This window comes from Convolutriloba macropyga, chromosome 13 (assembly GCF_964194025.1).
Source record: "Convolutriloba macropyga chromosome 13, txConMacr16.3, whole genome shotgun sequence".
NCBI lineage: Eukaryota > Metazoa > Xenacoelomorpha > Acoela > Convolutidae > Convolutriloba > Convolutriloba macropyga.
The window spans coordinates 46360015-46379168 of NC_134480.1; the positions used below are offsets into that span (position 1 = coordinate 46360015).

At 36.1% G+C, this 19154-nt stretch overlaps 1 protein-coding gene across 1 annotated transcript; it reads right to left on the minus strand.

The window, feature by feature from the left end:
• Positions 1–1085: 1085 nt before the first annotated feature.
• Positions 1086–18874, minus strand: LOC142351444 (uncharacterized). Its single transcript, XM_075403455.1, has 5 exons — positions 18740–18874; positions 18303–18565; positions 2782–2908; positions 2269–2503; positions 1086–1845 (listed from the first exon to the last, which is right to left on the minus strand). The coding sequence occupies exons 1-5, from the start codon at positions 18826–18828 to the stop codon at positions 1621–1623; spliced, it is 939 nt and encodes a 312-aa protein (XP_075259570.1). The 5' UTR covers positions 18829–18874; the 3' UTR covers positions 1086–1620.
• Between the last annotated feature and the right edge of the window lie 280 nt (positions 18875–19154).

A 19154-nucleotide genomic window follows, 5' to 3' on the forward strand; every position in this document is an offset into this window, starting at 1 on the left:
CTTATCTCTTTGAATTAGAAGTAAATAAAAGTCAATTTTAAAGTGAGGAAGTCATTTTTGAGAGTGAGGTAAGTCAAGTGTGACCAAAAATTTAATCACGCACATGAACAAAAAACTCGCTCCACTAAGAGCGAAAAATGACGTCACACATGCAATTCAGTTGAAATTGCATGAACGAATGAACAAAAAGTGGCTGTGACGTCATATGGTCGTAACAAAAATCATGACGACGAAATAAAAAAAAAACCAAGAGAAGGCCAATAATAGCCCCAGCTATCGCTGTGCGGCTATTAAAAACATTCATTGGCTTCCTTTAATGGTACAAGCAAACCCATATAAAGTTTTCAGTCGATCTCAGAGAATAATTGAAACTTACCACATATTTCTTATTTTAGTCAACTAGTAGCTTAGTCTCTGTCAACACAAGTTGCATCTTCTTTCGGGAGAATGGAAAATTAATCTTTTTAATCTCGGATTACTAAGATTTTTATGTGCTGTAGAATACCGGCACTTGGGTTTGAACTGATAGTGATAGCAGTGAGAAATCCATTCAAAATGATAGTCGCAAATGGATAACGTAATGGACCAGTTATGTGAACAGTCAGATTCAACCCAAATACCACTCAATATACTGTTCCATAGTAAACATCAGCCGACTGAAGCCACCCTTGACTGAGTCCGAGTAGGTACGCTGTTGACATAGACTCGCTGTTGACATAGAGTTTTGACTTCATCCTCGAGTTTTTACCAAAACGGAATACATAATACTAGACAACTTATAAATATTAACTAAACTTCAATGTAAGAAAGTCAAGTTTTGGCTCTCATTTGATTTTTTGCTCTTCAATTTGCTTAGCAGTTTGGCCGACACGCTTCCAACGATATCATGGCTGAGAGACGCTTCAGCAATAGTGGTCTAAGAGTGGTAGAAGACACTCAACCAATTCTCCTCTTCGAGTGAATTCTCCTTCTAAGAAAAGAGCGCCTAAATATTAGCCATTTGAGTAACAGAGGTCAGCTGTTAATCATAGACTTATCAGCTCGATTGAACATGGAGTTCTACGCTCAAGTCCAGGAAGAAAAAATCGTGAAGAAATATATCATTCGGCAACATCTCCAATTACGTCAACATTTCAATTAAAACTTCAATTTATAACATCTGAACTAACAATAAAACTTAAATTTAAGTAATCGAATTTTACTGCCATTGTGACTGAGAATATCAACAACACAATTGCTTGATTTAAATTGACAACAATTATTTCCAACAAAAGAACCGTAATAACAAAAACAATGGGGGCAAAAACTCAACGAAAGAACAAAAATCACCTCAAATAATGAAACAAATTTTACCAGTTTAAAATAACGACACTGATAAATAAAATTGAAGAAATTTCAGGTCAACTCCTTCGATCATCACAAATTTAACCAAAAATATTTTAAAAAGTTACCTGACAGCTTCAACTCAATGGAAATTAAACATGCTGAGTCTTGTTGAATTAGAGCGGTCGTGCTATTATTATGCAAAAACGTTCGAACCATATCAGAGTGAATAGGGGCGATTATAGGATAGTTATTGGCCGGAAGCAATTAATCGAAGGAATCGAACAAAGTACAAGTTCAGTCAAGGAATGAAAATTGATCCGAGTCCAAGAATCTGTTCACATCACTCTGTGAGGAGAAGTCGAGTGATTCCATTGTCAACATGTTGACAGAGTCCTCCAAGTCACTCATTGGTTCAATTCCAGCCAAATCATCATCATCATCATCATTAGTATCAACACAAGTATTACTATTTGGCACTTTCGCATCAGGGGCAGCCGCATTTGAAGACTGCGGAATACTCTGAAACAAATACGTGTCATCATCAAACATTGTAATTTTAATTAAGACTAAAAATTTAGTTAAAAAATGAAAAAAACCTTACTATATTTGAAGGCCAATAGGGTAGTCTTTTGTTAATATACAGCCAACTCCTGCCTTCTTTTAACCTTAAAAGTCGGGGTAAATGACTACAGTAGATACATGTATTACATTATAACCACAAATAATTAAACCAACAACTCCATAAATTCTTTTTTATAAAAACGGTTATTAGAATATTTTTCAGCAGAAATACATTGAAGAATTAAATTAAAACTTCGTTGAATTATATTAAAAACTAATTCAGTTTTTTTAACAAACACCCACACACCTATTTTCTCTAATGAAATCTGTCATATCGTACAAACTCGAAATAATACACGTAACTGTAACTAGCAAACTTACCAAAACACTGTCAAATGGCCCATTTAGTTGATGTGCCTTCTTAGCAGGAAAAAGACACTTGTTCGCTTTCGGTCTCACATTTTCATCTTCACTCGCAACAGAGGGGAACTTGCGAGGCAACACTTTCTTCCGTTTCAGAGGCTGAATTCTGACCCGAGTATGAGTCTTGTTTGGTGTTATGTACAATTTGGAAAAGGAAAGCGGCACTTCGTATTCATGTGTATAGTGTTCCTTCCTGAAAAAAAAAACTCAGAAAGTTACTCAGTGCAATAGTCACCATTTCAAATTTTTAGGAAATCTTATCGTATTTTACAAAAGCGTTAATCAAAACTCTCGGGCTAAAACATCCTCATTCGTTGATATTCCAAACAGTTTTAAGATATTATGGTCAAAACCGGTTTAATTTAACCACGGTGCCCTAATAATAATGAACATCCTGATAATGAAATTAAATTCAGAATGCCAGCAAGAAACAAAAAAACTTATAGCTAGAAAGTTATAAATTGAACATACATTTGTTGAATAGCATATGAATTGTTCTCTCTTGCAGCCGTGGCATTATTCGCTTGAGTTGATACATCATCAACGGGAATGTCAACTTTGACTCTACGGTGCAAAGGCACGGGTATGCTCACAACTTCTAAAAAACAGAGAATTCAATTTATCAATGTAATAACAACATTATCTTCTTCACTTCTTTAAGTGCCTTATAATACTTGGCCCGTGAACACCTTGAGAGACAGAAGTGGTATTATAGAGCAACCTCTGTAGAACTAAAAATGGCCAAACAATAAAAACATAAACCCACTAACGTCGGAAAATTGCTCTCGAATGACAGGCGGCGCAATTTAATGCAGGAGCTGTAGCCTAGATTTTTTTATGCGTGCGAAAACATCAGGCAACGGTAGGATTCGATCCCCGACCTCCTGAGTCCGATTCCCTCACATCTACGAGTCTCTAACAATTGCTTTTGTTTGAACAACAAACTTTATTTCGGAGTGAGAGCAATTTAAATCACTCAAAATCAAGAAGTGCGTGAAAAAGTCACTTCAGAAGTCAAACATTATCCTAACAGAAAAACGCAAAACGAACAAGCAAAAAAATACATAAAAAGACAAACACGATTACAATATTTGCTTCTCATTCGAGAGCAATAAAAATTTGGCCTCAAAAAATATTAAGCGCCGAATTAGTAATTTACACACAGAAATCAACTTTAAGGTAAATCATTTTATTGTTCTTACGGGTTGAAAAATTCCTTCTTCTACTGCACGAGATAGTTAATAACCGATAATACAATTTTAAAACCCGTTTGCTGTCCCAATAATTATCGCATTTTTCGTTAGATTATTTGAGAAATTTTTTAAATTTTTTAATTAAAAAAATAATTTTTTGCCATTCTGATGCTCTATTTCCAGTTTTAGCATGCTCCCACCTTATCTTCGTAGAAATTAGTTTTTAACATTAAAAAATTTATATCAATTAAAAAAAATCCTCGCAGTGAAATTTTTTTTGAAGGTGGGGTTTACTCTCCTTGTTCTTACTAGCATAATAGACTTTGCAATAGTTAGTCTACAATACCATAATCTTTTCTAAAAAACTGAGCAACTTGGTACCAAAGATATACAAAAAAAGCTCAACAAAAAATTACTGGCAATTAGGTATATACGCGTTCTGAAAGCCTCTAAGAATTATTTTTAAAATCGAAAAAAATCGGAAATCTTTTCTTCAGAAGCAGCGCCTTAAAAGCACTTTAGTTCAAAAATTCCGCAACTGCTGGAAACCAATTCATACCGCAATTAATTCTTTTCGTCAATAAAATTTTTACCAAAAAGTTACGTACCAAAACCGTATCAAAATGAGAATCACCAATAAATTGTCACAATAGCTGCTAAATCGACTTCCTGGTCATAGAATATGGATAGAAACAGATGTAGAGCTCAATGAAGGACTTAATTTCTGTAAGTACCTTTGAAGAGTTTCTTGCTTTCTAGAGAAAACTATTCAGGAGCATTGGCTAAAATAGGGGAATGACCAGGAAGTCGATCCAGGAAGCCAATCCAGAAAAAGCCCGATCACCCAACTGATTGATTAAATAGACACTATTCGCAGAAAGTTTAAGAGTACTTGTCTTTATACCGTCTATCTGGATTACCAGAAATCATTTGACAAAGTTCATTATACTATTCTGATTCACAAACTGGGAAAGTTTGGTTTTGATGACCCGTTTTTAGCTCTATTTTCTTACCTAATTGATGGTTACCAAAAAATATATATATATATATATCTGGCGTTTTGTCAGAGTCCTTACTAATTCTCAGTTGAGTTCCTCAGGGTTCTGATATTTCATAAACGGTTTACCTAGTATATTTTGAGACTGTATTCCTTATCCTTTTGGGTATGATCTAAAAATGTTATGAGTCCTTGAATTTTAATAATGATCTAACTCGACTACAGCAATTGAATCTTGGAAATGGTATGATACTCAATATCCTGCAAACAAGGTCTCAGCTGTTCTGTGAAGCTAACTTTATTTCTATGTGATTATGTCATTGAAACTTTTGATTCGTATAAGGACCTTGGTAAAATAATTGACAACAAATTGAAATGGAATAAACATGCTGATGCCAAGCTTGTGTCTTCTAGACGAGCATTTTACCGTCTTAAAAGTTCTATTCCGTTCAACACAGACAGCAATGTCAAGTCTATTTTGTTTCGTTGATATGTTTTATCGATCTTGTTTTATGGAAGTGAAGCATGGCACGCTGATACTTCCTTGCTGATGAAGCTCGACAGATTTCAAGCTCAATGCTTTAGATGGATATTTGGACACAGGCTTTCGTATGTCAAGTTACTGCGGAGGAATAATTTATTACCCATGTTTTCAGCAGCAATTAATGGACCCCACATTTTTCTCAAGGGAAAGCATGAGGCCGATGTTTGGAAGTATATTAGAGTAACCCCAAAATTGGATAATATTCGTTCTTCCTCATACAACCGTTTTCAACTTAATCATCTCACTTAAACTAACTATAATACTTACTTTGAGCGTGTCATTATTCCAGCAATTTCCCTCAGCAACATGGAGTCATAGACTTTTTAAAATCTCCATCTGTATCTGTCATTCTTATCCGTCATTCTTATCCATTTTCTCCTGATAATTCTAGCTCGCTTTATATATGTTGTCAATGTTATACCTGTAGAACTTTCAAAAGTGCGTGCTAATAACTATTTCTGTACAAAGATAATAACTTGAGGGTTTTAATAACTTTAATGTTGATGTCTCTTTTTGAGAATTAAGTCTTTCTCTCTCTAAGTTCAAAATAGCAATTCGATTAAACACTAATTCCTAAAGCAAGCATTCCGCAAAATCACAAGACCAACAGTCGACAGCAAATTCGTTTTCTTAAATCGTCACATATACTTATATTCGCAATAATAAACTAAATTATTGTTAAGTATCTGATATTATTAAGAAAATATTTCAGGTCTTCGGATGTGGTTCCTGCAGTTTCCCAAAACAACGAATTCTAATAATCAATTCTCTTCTACATTCCATCTAAACTTTCTTCTTTCAAATTAAACAATATCTTTCTACAACTTCACTTCTTCTAATCCAATCCTTCTAATGGTAAGCTATTCATTCAATAATAATTCATGCATTTTTCCACCAATAAGATTTAACTAAGTTTAATTAGAAATGGCTTAACTTTACATCCAATCAAAGTTTAGACATTACTCTGCGCTTCTTTAATTTTGATGTTACACTGCTTATTAATTTATAAATTCCTTCATTAAAGAATTTGAAACCACGTTAACAGGACGGCTTTTGGTGTTATGGTTTGTGTACAAAATTTTCGCATGCAATGGGTATCTATAATTTTTAATAAGTTAACGGTTATTAATCAGATTTGCGTATTAAGGCTTCGCGCGATTTGTTTACAAACAAGTTGCATATTTTCTAAGTCTACTGGAGCACTCTCTTGATTTGTCAGATTAAAGAGTTGTTTCAACTGTTGTTCACTCAAAACAATATTGTTGTTTGCAAGTTTACTCATAGGATGTAATTGTAAATACTGATGGTCTGCTGCAGAGACAACCAAAATCGGTTTTGATTCAATTCTCTTTTCACCAACCACCGATGAAATAACTCTAGCATAGCGTTGACGATAACATTGTAAAGCATACGTGAGTCCAAAGTGCAATAGTAATGAAATACAGAAAGAACAGAACCCAATCGTTAAGGACATTTTCCAAGTTCCAGCTTCTCGAAATTTGTTCTGAATACTTGGCCTCAAGTTCTTCATGTTTTGAATAATAGGTTTAGAGATTTCGTCTAATTTGACAAGCGATTTTCTGTGAAATTCGGGCACCATTAACATTTCTAATTGAACTTCTTCAATAATTTGTTTGCGAGCTTCAGACATTGATGAAATATGTGGAAGTTCTGATAAATCTGGTAGCTTACTGAAGAGATGCTGCAGAGGATCTGCTAGCTTAATGTCGATTTTTATCGCACTATCGTTTTTGCAAGAAAACATATCTGCTCTCAGTTCCATTGAACTAGTCTCGATTTTTGTTCCACATTTCAATTCTAACACACATACTTGACATCCAGGAAGCTTTGTTCGTTTAAGTTGATCGGTATTTTTCAAATCGCTGAGAGAAATATCAAAGTTTTTGCTGGAAGATGTTATCAGCCATTTACCATTGCCAAGATTCTTTGCTTTTTCTTTAATAGGGAGTTTGACCGTTAAGATATTACAGTTTTGTAACGCTGAGAACTGATTGCCAATTAATAGTGAACCTAGACACGTGTTTTCTGCGGTTTCCAATGAGAATCCATTTATGCATACAGAAAAACTACTTGAGCCCACACAATTGTCAATTTGTGGCTGTGAGAGTAATGCTACGCGGTTTGTAGATTCAGCTATTGCAATGTAATTTGATTCCAATTCGTACTGAGACGCGTAACCATCTTCTCCTCCGTTGGGCATTGGCACTGGAGTTGCTCTATATAAGTTGAGAGCTGTCGAACCAGATGCAAAAGGTACTGCTAAGGTGAAAATCATTCCTGAATTGACTAGAGCAACATTTGTTAAAATTTTTGTCTCGTAATACGTGAGAATCTGATTCGTTGGAATAGCAAGCGTCAATCTGTCTGTTTGGTGAACTTGGGTTAAAGCTACTTTTTGAAGAATTTCAAATAGAATCGATCGCGGTAGTAAAGACATCGGTATCACTTTGTTAACCATTGACATGACAGAATTCAGTAAATTTAGTTTGTAGGCGTAAACAGCAACTCTGTAAGCTTTAATTTCATTGTTAATTGCAAGAAGTGAAGCTGCCAAATTTGTTTGAACTTGTAGCATCTCGTCTCGTGCGTAGAAATACTAATTGCACGCCATTAAGCGTCTCGTGTTGTTGTTTAGTAGATCGATGGCACTGTTTAAAGTTATGGTATGGTTTTTCTGTGTTTCAATAAGAAGTGATTGCGTTTTCTGTATATCTTTCATTTGTGAAGCAATTATGAAAAATTTTTCGTTCGGTTTTGAGTTGACCTCAGTCCAGCGGTATTTATTTTCTTCTAATTCCTGCAAGGCATAGTCAATATCATCTTGACTGTGACTTGATCCTCCGCAACCTCCAAATATTGACCCTAATGAACATGCAATGCCTGCCCCTGCTGATAATGCAGTTAATGCTCCAAATGCTATTAAGCCAGCTCCTCTCTTGTTTCTATTAGCTGAGTAATTCCTCATTGTTTTAGTTGATCCCATCGTTTCGAAAAGTTCTTCCTGAAGTTCCTTTATGTCGACTTTGGCTGCTAGTAATTGTTTTTCAACGTGTTTTGAAATTAATTCAAAGTTGAGCGATGTTTCGTTCGTTGACATATTTGACAAGTCGCAACCGAATTCGTATTTGCTCCAAGCATTTGATAATGTTGTTGTAAGATATTTAATTTGCTCGTCAATTGTTTCATTTAGTTTTGGCAAGTGAACCAAAATTTGAACGTTAATAAATTTTTCAGCCAACAAAAGTTTTTGTTGATAAACAAATTCTATGCCGTTGTTCTGATATTCGCAATGACTTGATAAAATATTTGCTGTAACTATTAGACTCAGGTAAACTATGGAAACCATTTTGAGAGAAAATGACAGTGTTTTGGTAGGATTTAAATTTGATCCTTAGGTGGCCAGGCTAAGAATAGTTTATGACAGTTTTCATCAAGCCATTTTAATTAGAAACAATGTCCTCAAACTATGAGACTTTCAAGAAAATATCTCTGGGCTCTGTTAATAACATCTGTAGGTGATCAGACTTTTTGAATAAATATCCTGCAGTATTAATTTTGTTTTCAAAATAGCTCTAGGATTAGTTTTTCGCATTCCAATTGCCAAAAGCCCTCTTGTTTAAGCGTAGCGTGTAAATTTGCTGTTTCGTCGTAGATGTTTAATCAGCGAATTTTAGTGTTTGTTATTGTAGTATTCTAAGAATAGTGTTGGTCTAGACAAGACCTCACCTTGTAACATGTAGTTTGCACAAAAATCCAAACATTTTGTTAATTGATGAATAATACGTCTGTTTTCAGTGTCTTCTGTGTTGTAACGTAAAGTATGGAATTATTTTGAATTCATCACTAATGGTAAGTATGTTTTCAGTTGAAATATGTTTCGTTTCTTTGTGTTCTTCTTTATGTTTGCTTCGGCCTGTAATGAGATTAACGTTGATAAAGAAACAAAAGTTTTGTGTTGCAAAGATGCAACTATATTCTTGGAGTCTGGGGTGGTTGTCTTCACCGCGAATAGCGTGGAGTATCCCTGCGTGTCAGAGGAAGTGGAGTCTTCTGTCTGGCAGTATTTGTGGTTGCTTTCTCTGGCCTGTGTTCTGTGTGTCTGCTGCTGGCCATGTTTCATTGCTGCCCTTTTGTTGTACTTTTGCTAAGTACCTATGAAATTTAATCTTTCAGTGGAACTCAAATTTTCTAGAGGTTTAGTGGTAAACAGCAATATTTTTTTTTGTAATAATGAATAATTTTCTTTAAGATAAACTATGGCAAATACACGAAATTTTTCGCTGTCCTTGTACGAAGAAATCAAATTATTTAAGGACAATTTTTATAATGAATCAACTTTACAATCAATCGGCTGGAAACCTGTGCCAATTATTGATGTTCAAGGTGCTTCAAATGGGTCTGATGTTATGACCGAGTTTAATAAGCAAGGTGTCAATAATTTAATAAATAACGACTGGATGAAATTACCCGTTGCAATAACAAATCACGAGTTATTTAAAATTGATAATTCCTTTCTAAACGATGTGGAGAACATTAGCAATGCTAATCAATTCCGTGAAATTGTTGATAATTATTACACCCTACCTTCAACTGTGATAAACAATTGCCGTGAATCACGAATTTATCAGACTCATGTCCCGATTTTGATTTAAATGAACATTCGTTTTCTGTAAGTTTTTCTATGTTGAATTTATGTACTTTTTCTATTCCTGAATCGTTAACTTTTACTAATTTTGATGCATTGTTTCAATTTAATCCGTATTATACAGATGGTCACGTTGAAACTGGTGGTAGGGATTCAATTTCATATACCCCTGTTGGTGAAAAGTTATTCATAATTTCTAACCGTGGTAAAGAAAGTGTATTGTTAGAAAGGCAACTTAGAAGTGTCAAGAATTTCATTCAATTTGTAAAGAGTGGACCAGATAAATACAAACATTCCATGTACTATTACATTCCAAACAAACCTCATTTCCTTTGCCAGCCTGCTTTATGCGCGCATGCAGTTTTAACCTCCACAACCGGTCCTTCACTTGTCTCGGGTTGGGAAGCAAATAACGTAAATGATACTAGTCGCGCACAAGAAACGCTGAGTAATTATGGAAATGGTTTGCAGAACAATGCCTTCAAGAGTCTAGTTAATATTCATGGCATAAAGGGAGCTGCTGAATGGAGTAGCTTTCGAGATAAACAACATGGAAAGAACAGTGGAATAACTGAACATTTACAATCTTATGCTTCGTCTGGCCAAAATGTAGTTATTACCACTAGTACAAGTAAACGCGGCCGCCCTGCGGGCCCAAGCAAAAATCGTAAACGCAGTTTCTTCCTTCCTGGTCAGAAAGCCAAATATGAAGAAAAACGAAAAAAAGAAACAGGTAAAATTTGATATAGGGGAATATGTAAGTGCATATAGGAATATTATGGTGGAAAATTCAATTTTATGCTGTTTAGAAAACCTCCAATTGAGGTTACACCGTGGTGTTGGAAGAGATTGTGCAGCAGTAAATGAACTGCATTTAGTCAATTTCTACCGCGTAGAGAATATGTGGACTGCAGATCAAACATGTCGGGCTGGAGTTGAAATTCAACAGCGAGAAAATAACCAATTTTCTCAATAAAAGTACGTTTTTATAAAGTTTTATAATTTACGCTGCTAGCACATAAAAGTTGCGATAATGAGAACAGGTTCATTAATTGCACAAAACCCTAGGCTACAATCGTATGCAGGCGGATTTTTCATTTTTTTATTGTAACTCGAGATAATTGAATTTTTGTATGTTTTCCTAATGGACCTTTTGTTGGAAACATGAATAATCAGGGATAATAATGTCGATAACTTTCTTTCGAATTGAATTGACGGTTCTATCAGTCCCGAAGTATATTCGTAAGCTCTGTCCGGGCTAATCAACTCGCATTCAATAATTTCCTGTTGACTTGGATGTATCGTTGTTTTCGAGACTGTGTGTAAAATCTGCGATTTCGAGAGTTTTTTATTCTTTATTGGCGAAGCTAATGAGATAGTTAGGTCTGGTAAATAAAGTAGACCCTTATAAGGATGTATCACAATATTGTATTTGCGAAAGAATGGAAGGCCAAGTAACATTGAAGTCATATTTTGCAATCAAAAATTCTTCTGTAAACTGACAATTTCCAATAGTTATTTGAATTTGAACACATTTTTCAACACAAATAACTCTTCCATCTGCCATTTTTACTGATTCGGGGAAAGTTTCTGACGATTTGAGGATCTTGCTCGGCTCCTTTTTCAATATCAAATTAAAGAGTTTAATTGGCAGTGCACTTGAAAATGCGCCTGTGTCTAATAAAGCGTTAATGTGGAAAGTATCAAAAATAAGCGGTACATAGAAAAGTTTCTCTCCTTGTAAAGAAATTTTGCCTGTTTTACATGCTGGGACAATAGCCGTTAGATAATGTGGTTGATTCAGTTTTTTGATGGGTTGTATCTGTTGAATGGGATGTTTGTCCCATGGTTCCGGTAACGTTTTAAACCAACAGTCACTTTTTTTATGTCCCGGTTGTCCACAGCAGTGACAGAATAGATTTCCTCTCCCTCGGTAGGAATTTGAAGTTTGATAGCGTTGTGAAGATTGCCAACGATTAATCCAATTACCTCTGTTTTGGTACGGCCGGTTAGCAAATGAGTTTTGCCCTTGATAATCGTTGTTTGGTTGTCCCCTTGAGCGCATGAAGCCCCGATATGGCCTCCTTTGTATAATGCCCCTCGATAATCTTTTGCATATTATTTCCAAGTTCTTTCTGCGTTTTAACTAATTCGCGATTTGTATCAGCAATTGAATTGAGCGCTTCCGTCATAGGATTTGCTGAGTCATTAACCGAAAGTGCGTTAAATGCTGTACTGGTTGCTTCTTCATCTGGTAGAATGCTTTTTAACGCTAACCTCTTGGAGACAAATTTGCATAGTTCTTGAACTGTCTTTGTATCTGGCTCCATCAATAATTTAAGTCGAAGTTGGGAGGGCATGCCACTTATGAATGCATCACGTATCCTTCTGGACCTCTCCTGTGATCTATCGCCGCCTGTTGGATTTGGAAAAGCTAAATTTGCTAATCTCGTCAGATCTGTTAAATAATCCTCAGGGGTCTCTCTTGATAAGTTGAATTTTCGTTCTTGAAATTTCAACTTGAATAATTCTATCCTGTTTGCACTTAAATATCGATTTTCGAGAGCTTGGATTGCTTTATCAAAAGTGTCCCTGTCTGCCGTTGGTGTTTCCAAAAAGAAAGCTAGTGCGCCGCCTGTCAAATGAAGTTTAAGGTAATCCAATTTAGCGTTGTTTGGTACTTGCGCAAGTGAGACTGAGCTTCTGATTTGTTCTTTGAAAGTTCGAAAATCTTCTGTTTCGCCACCAGAAAATGGATTGAGAACTACAGTTTGTCCTGAACTTGTTCCCGTGATGCCTGTTCGAATAGCATTTGTGATGGCCGTAGCCATTGCTGTAACGTCTGCCATATTGTCAGTTGGATATAAGTAATTTTTTTTCAAAAAGCAAAGTTCACTTGAATTCGGGGGTGTAAATTAATTATGCAAATTGAATTAGAGGTAAGAATGGATTTAATTTCTGTAAAGTCACTCTCAATTTCAGTTGTATAAAATATACGAATGCCAGGTCGACTGTTGATTTGGTAAAATATAAAAATCGCTGTTTCTAAATTATTTATTGAAAAAGATAAAATTGGACCAATATCGTTGTGAACATTAACCTTGATATTTTTATCAAGAATATTAAAAGTGTTGAAATTCGAAATATCGAACATATTTAGTCTATCAAAAAATCAGAATGTAAAATAAACATTTTGCGTTTGAAAAATGCTATTCTCTTATTTCTAACTGCTTTTTCCTGTCACCAACTTATATTCGCAATAATAAACTAAATTATTGTTAAGTATCTGATATTATTAAGAATATATTTCAGGTCTTCGGATGTGGTTCCTGCAGTTTCCCAAAACAACGAATTCTAACAATCAATTCTCTTCTACATTCCATCTAAACTTTCTTCTTTCAAATTAAACAATATCTTTCTACAACTTCACTTCTTCTAATCCAATCCTTCTAATGGTAAGCTATTCATTCAATAATAATTCATGCATTTTTCCACCAATAAGATTTAACTAAGTTTAAATAGAAATGGCTTAACTTTACATCCAATCAAAGTTTAGACATTACTCATATAAATACTTAGTCACAAGTTTGTACTATTCATAGTTCGTCATCTTTTTAATTGTTGTGATAAACTTATTAAATAGCTTTGCTATTTAATAAGTTAGTGTTTCGGTGGTTGCTTGATTCGACGAGCCAGATTTTTATATTTCTGGGTAGCCCTTGTTTGAAAAGGGATTTTAGTGATCTGGCTAATGATGGACTTGGCTAACGTATTTCGCTGTATCAACAATATTCTTATTCAGCCGCACAACCAACTTGAGTTGCATCAGTATCAGTCTATCTAACGGTTATATCTTCACAGCGATATTCTTATTCCCCTTTTTTTCGTTCTGAGTCACACCGGGCAGTGGTTCGGTGAGTAAGGTCTGGTTTAATAAGTGGTTTTTACAGTGGTTAGGTGCCTGAGGCTTACTTATTAATAACAATGCCTACTCGATCTCAGTTATCAAAGGAAGTAATGGAGAGAGAAATACCTTGCTCCAGTAAAGATTGCCCTGTTGTTACAAAAGTGCTGTTACCCAAGAATTTTGACGTAAGTCAATCCTTCTGTTGCGGATTTTGCAATGCCGTAAAAATAACCGAGCCCAAAAGTTATGCCAACATTCTCGTCGATAACCTTACAAAGGAGAATAAAGCCAGGTCCTGCATAGCTCGAGAAATTCGACATGAACAGCTTCAACAAGACAGCAAGAGAATGAATGTTATTATCAAAGGCTCCGTACCATCGAACGGCAGCAACGATCTTGATCTTGTCAAACAAATTGCCGAAGAAATCGACGTCACCCTGAACAAAACTGATTTCGAGCCGAAGCGTATAGGTAGTATTAACGAATCCACCGGTCGACAGCTCCTACTTGTTAAGTTTCAGTCGGACATAAAAAGAAAAGAGTTTTTGAGGAAGTCTAAGAACCTGAGATCCTCCAACGATTTTTCTCAGATTTATGTTGATCCTGATTTAACAAAGTCAGAAAGAGAGGCAAAATTTCAAGTACGTCAAGAGAGAAGAACACTTCAGAACAAATACCCTGGGAAAACCTTTGTGATCAGGAGTGGACGAGTGCAGGAAAAGAAATGACTAAATATTCCTAAAACCATCGAAAGAACAATTATTAGTGTATTACTTTTTAACGTGCAGAGCATGCTCTCAATTGAGAAACGTTTATCTTTATCAACACTCTTCGGTCAGAAAATGCCAAGTATTATAGCACTTGTTGAAACGTGGCTTGATTTCTCTGTCACTGACTCCAGTATCTTCTGCGGCTTGCCGTACTCTGTTATTGCAAGAGCTGATAGAGGCGTAAAACAACACGGTGGTCTGCTGATAGCTTTGCACAACAATTTCCGAAACAACGCTGATATTCTGGACACTGAGGAGGGAGACTTCTACTTGACCTGTCTGATTAGATTGCCATCAACCTACCTCGCAGTATTACTTACGTACCTACCTCCAAAAAGCTCTAAATTCTTTGTTTCTCCTTCATTATTTCAATCATTAGTTACGCGCATTATTCCCAAGTACTTGGAACACTGCTCTACGGATAAGTTGGAGATTTTAATTCTAGGTGACTTCGATTTTCCCAATATCAGCTGGGACTCGCCCATCGCTTCAAACTCTCTTGATCAACAATTAATCGACTGCCTTACACTAGATTACCTACTTGATCAAATCGTTCGCATTCCTACACACAAACGTGGTAATATTCTCGACCTGGCTTTTGTGTCACAGCCAGAAGCATGGGAATGTGAAGTATTAGAAGCCAAATTGTCGGATCACTTTCCTCTTATTCTAAATTACGAAATAGATAACTTCTACCGTTTTGAGTCCCAATCGGACTTTGCTCTAAGCGGTTTTGATTGTAAAGCTTTTGAACTCCTCGTTTGCTCTAGTTTTGCTGACTGTGTGCCTTCAATCGATTATCCGGCTTTTTGGCTAAATAATATAACAATTGCCCTCTCTGCAAGTTGTCAGAAAAAACGTAAACGAAGAAAAACGCTGCCTTTTTTCTACAGCTCTATAACAGTGCACTGCCTGAACAAGCTAGAGTCGGCCAGGCGTCGTAGAGCATCGATTTCAGCTCTGCTTGAAAAGGAGGTGGCTGACTTCATTGAGCTGGATAAAGCCTGCTTCCTTGACTCTTGCAAACATTTTACTACAAATGAGGCCTTCAAGATTCTCAGAAGATTGAGTGGACGGAGCACCTTACCCAAGGAAATGTTTTGGCGAGATTCCCATGCATCTACTAATACAGAGAAAGCGAATCTGTTGAACAAATATTTTCAATCAGTTTTCATCGAGTCATCTTGTTCAGCTGGCACGTTACCGCAAATGGCAAATCCTGTGGCAGTTCTGTCAGAAGTTACATTTTCAGTGAACTAAATAACTAAACTCCTCGAGATTGTACCTGCTAGCTCAAATGTGGCTGGCGATGGTATACCATCGTTTGTTTGGAGCAGCTGTCCCAGTACTCTGGCCGGATATGTATGCTCTCTCTTCTCAAATATTATTAATACCAATGAGTGGCCGAACTTCTGGAAGTGTGCATACGTTACTCCGACTTTTAAAAAAGGCTCCAAAAGCGATGTAGAAAACTATAGACCGATCTCTATCCTGCCACGACTTTCTCTTGTATTGGAAAAAATCATTTTTGATTACCTATATTGCGTTCTTCGCTCAAAGCTGAGCGCTCGGCAGCACGGGTTTCGTAGTGGGCATTCAACTATCACACAACTTTTAGTATGCCTCCACGATATCTATGAGAATTTTGATAGTAATTCCGAGCAATTAATAGTTTACCTTGACTTCTCAAAAGCTTTCGATACTGTGAATCATAACATATTACTTTGCAAATTAGCATACTTTGGACTAGATGAAAATTTTTGAAAGTTGATGAAAACTTATCTCACTAACAGAACTCAAAGAGTTCAGATCGACGGATGTCTGTCTGGCTGCGAGCCTATCTCAAGTGGTGTTCCCCAAGGGAGTGTTCTTGGCCCTCTCCTCTTTTAATCTGTATAGATGACATGCTGGCTTTGCTTCTTTTTCAACGTGTTTTTGTTACGCCGACGATACGAAGTTGGTATGCTCCTCTGAAAATATCTTTTTTAATTTGCAACAAGATCTTAAGCGTCTCTCACAGTGGTGCAGAGACAATAGCATGATGTTCAATTTAAACAAATGCGTCTTTTTACATCTCTCAGAGAAGACAACCGGCAGTCTTTTTATTGACGATTACCAGCTCCAGAAAGTTGATTCAATATGCGATCTTGGATTACAAGTATCAAAAACACTCAAATGGGACGCTCACATACGTGGTAAACTCCTGAAAGCGCGACAGAATTTTAATTATCTGCGACACTCTGTGCCCTATTGCATTACTTTAAAGTAAAATTCAACCTGTTCTCCGCATGCGTGATGTCGTCGCTTCTCTACGCTTCTCCAGCCTGGCATGTTGACGCTACCCATTTGCGACTCTTGGAGAAGTTCTATTGGAAGGGGCTATGCTGGTGTTTTGGTTATAGTGAATATAAATATATTTTGTCTCTCTCAGAGAGCCTCCCTATTGCCTATCAACTTATTGATCGTGATTTGAAGTTCTTCATCAGCATTCTTCAAGGCAAAAGTTGTATTCCCTTCAGTCAGTATTTCAGTCGTGCACGATCTAACAAATGTCTCCGCAGCGGCCAAACAGTTCATCTCGTTGTCAATGCATGCGCCAAGAAGCTGACCGCTAAGTCGTACTTTAACCGCATTCAAACTGTTGTAAATGATTTTAATGATGTGGGTGATTTCGATTTACTCTACCACCCATTGGACTACAAAAATCGCTTGCGAAAATTCTTTAGTGATATGCGAGACTGCAAATTTGAATTCAATCGAACCTGTACGTGGTCAATAAAGTGTCGATGTCCTATATATGTATCTTAGTATCCCTTTTTTTGTACAGCTTTTTTCTACTCAGCCTTATGTACATATCTTAATTTGTTAATGTTAAAATTCCATCAGTTTGGTAAATTGAAGTCTTTTACTACTACTACTACTACTACTACTAATAGTTCTAGAGAATTCTCTGAATGAAATTCTCGGAAAATTCTCCGAATGAAGGCAAATGAAATCAACATAAAACGAAGTGGAAAAAAAAACAAAAGATTAAATCTGCAGAAAATTAAAAATTCAACCTTTTAAAGCTAACAACACGCAAAAGAAATTAGGGAAACGACGAAAACTGGATAAAAAACTATTCTGACGGATCTGTAGAAAAAAAATATTCAAATCAAAGCCTTTCATTAATTGCAGCGCATGAGCAAAGAAATTCTTTCGCCTAGAAAAAAATCAGTACACGCGGCATTTTTATTCACGTTCGCTTTTAGGTCCAAGCATTACCTGAGCACATAGCATTTCAGGTTAAAAATTTTCAAAAAAATCGATACTCCTCTTTCAGTTGTAAAAAAACAAGAGAAGGCCAAAAATATCTCGCTATCGCAGCTGTTAATAACAACCTTTCTTGATTTCATTAAAGCTTTTGATATACAGCACAGATTGCTGCAAAATTATCAAACAATGGATAGCAGATATGTAAAGTGCATAGGCACAGACATCCGGGGTTATAAATAAATGAGATCTCAATGCAGAAACCAGTCATCAGCAGTAACTGCATGATCAGCAGTAACTCCATGCCCGAAGTAACCTAATCAGAGCTTTCCTTATTTGCTGATAGAGCAAAAATGTTCAGAAAAATTAAATGCAAGGCAGGCCACGAAATCTTCAGCAAACTACTACAGTGGTCTAAAGAAAATCTCCTCAGATCCATCGAGACAAAAATGCGTTAAGATGACAATATCAATTGCAAATTGAGCGGTTGTTTGTCAACAAGAGCGGCAATTATTTTAAAAACATACAACCGCAACTTTTACATTCGTTCACCTAATCTTTTAACCTGCAAGTCGAAAGTTTGAAAAAGTTCAGCACGAAGTTGCGAACATTTCTAGATGTATTCCGCAATTTTGCGAGCAAAACATTAATATCTATACATACTTTCTACGTTGTTGACGCGTATCTTGGTCTCTGTATTCCCACCATATTTGTCTATATCTGATTGTATTGTAATTCCATTTGCACAAGCAGTTTTAAGGACATGATCTGCCAACTGGTTAACATATCGCAAAACGAAACCCATTTTTGCGTGCTGCGGAGTTTTGCTTAATTCAGGTGTGGCTGTCCAACTACAATTTGAGTTTGCAGGAATCAGGTGATCAAACAAGTCACTCAAACATAGTTGAAGCTTTGCGTGACGTTGTCTAAAACAATAGCATAATTTTATTGTAAATTATAACCAACCTACACTCTAACTTGGGACTACAGATTGTGGTTGTTGAGGATTCCCAGCAAGCTGGAGGGATCTATCCCTATAAGTTCAATAGGCTCTAAGAATTCCGTATAAACAAATGTACGGCGTAAACCGAATTACATACCTCTGCTGCTCAGCTTTTCGTGCTTTGTCCATCTTTGACTGACGATCAGAGTTATCACTCACATCACAAAAGCGGTCATTTTCATTCATTCTGAATTATCGGGTTCAATCAATTCGAGAGAGAGAAAGAAACACTATTATTATATAGGGATAACTGGCGCTAAATATACAAAAAGTGTAAATGATTTATGCAGGCGCATATTTTGTTTTTATTAATATATTAAGTTTAACACGGAACAGGTTATTTCAAGCGGAAATCACGCCTTGTGCTAGATTGTTGAATAGGAACTGCTGTCTAATATTTTAAAAATCATTTGAAAAAATGGATATTTTCGTTTGTCCCACCCCGTTGACATTAGCGGGTGTATATTATTAGTACCAGTAGTATACTTAAATGCACGTATTGTCACGGGGGC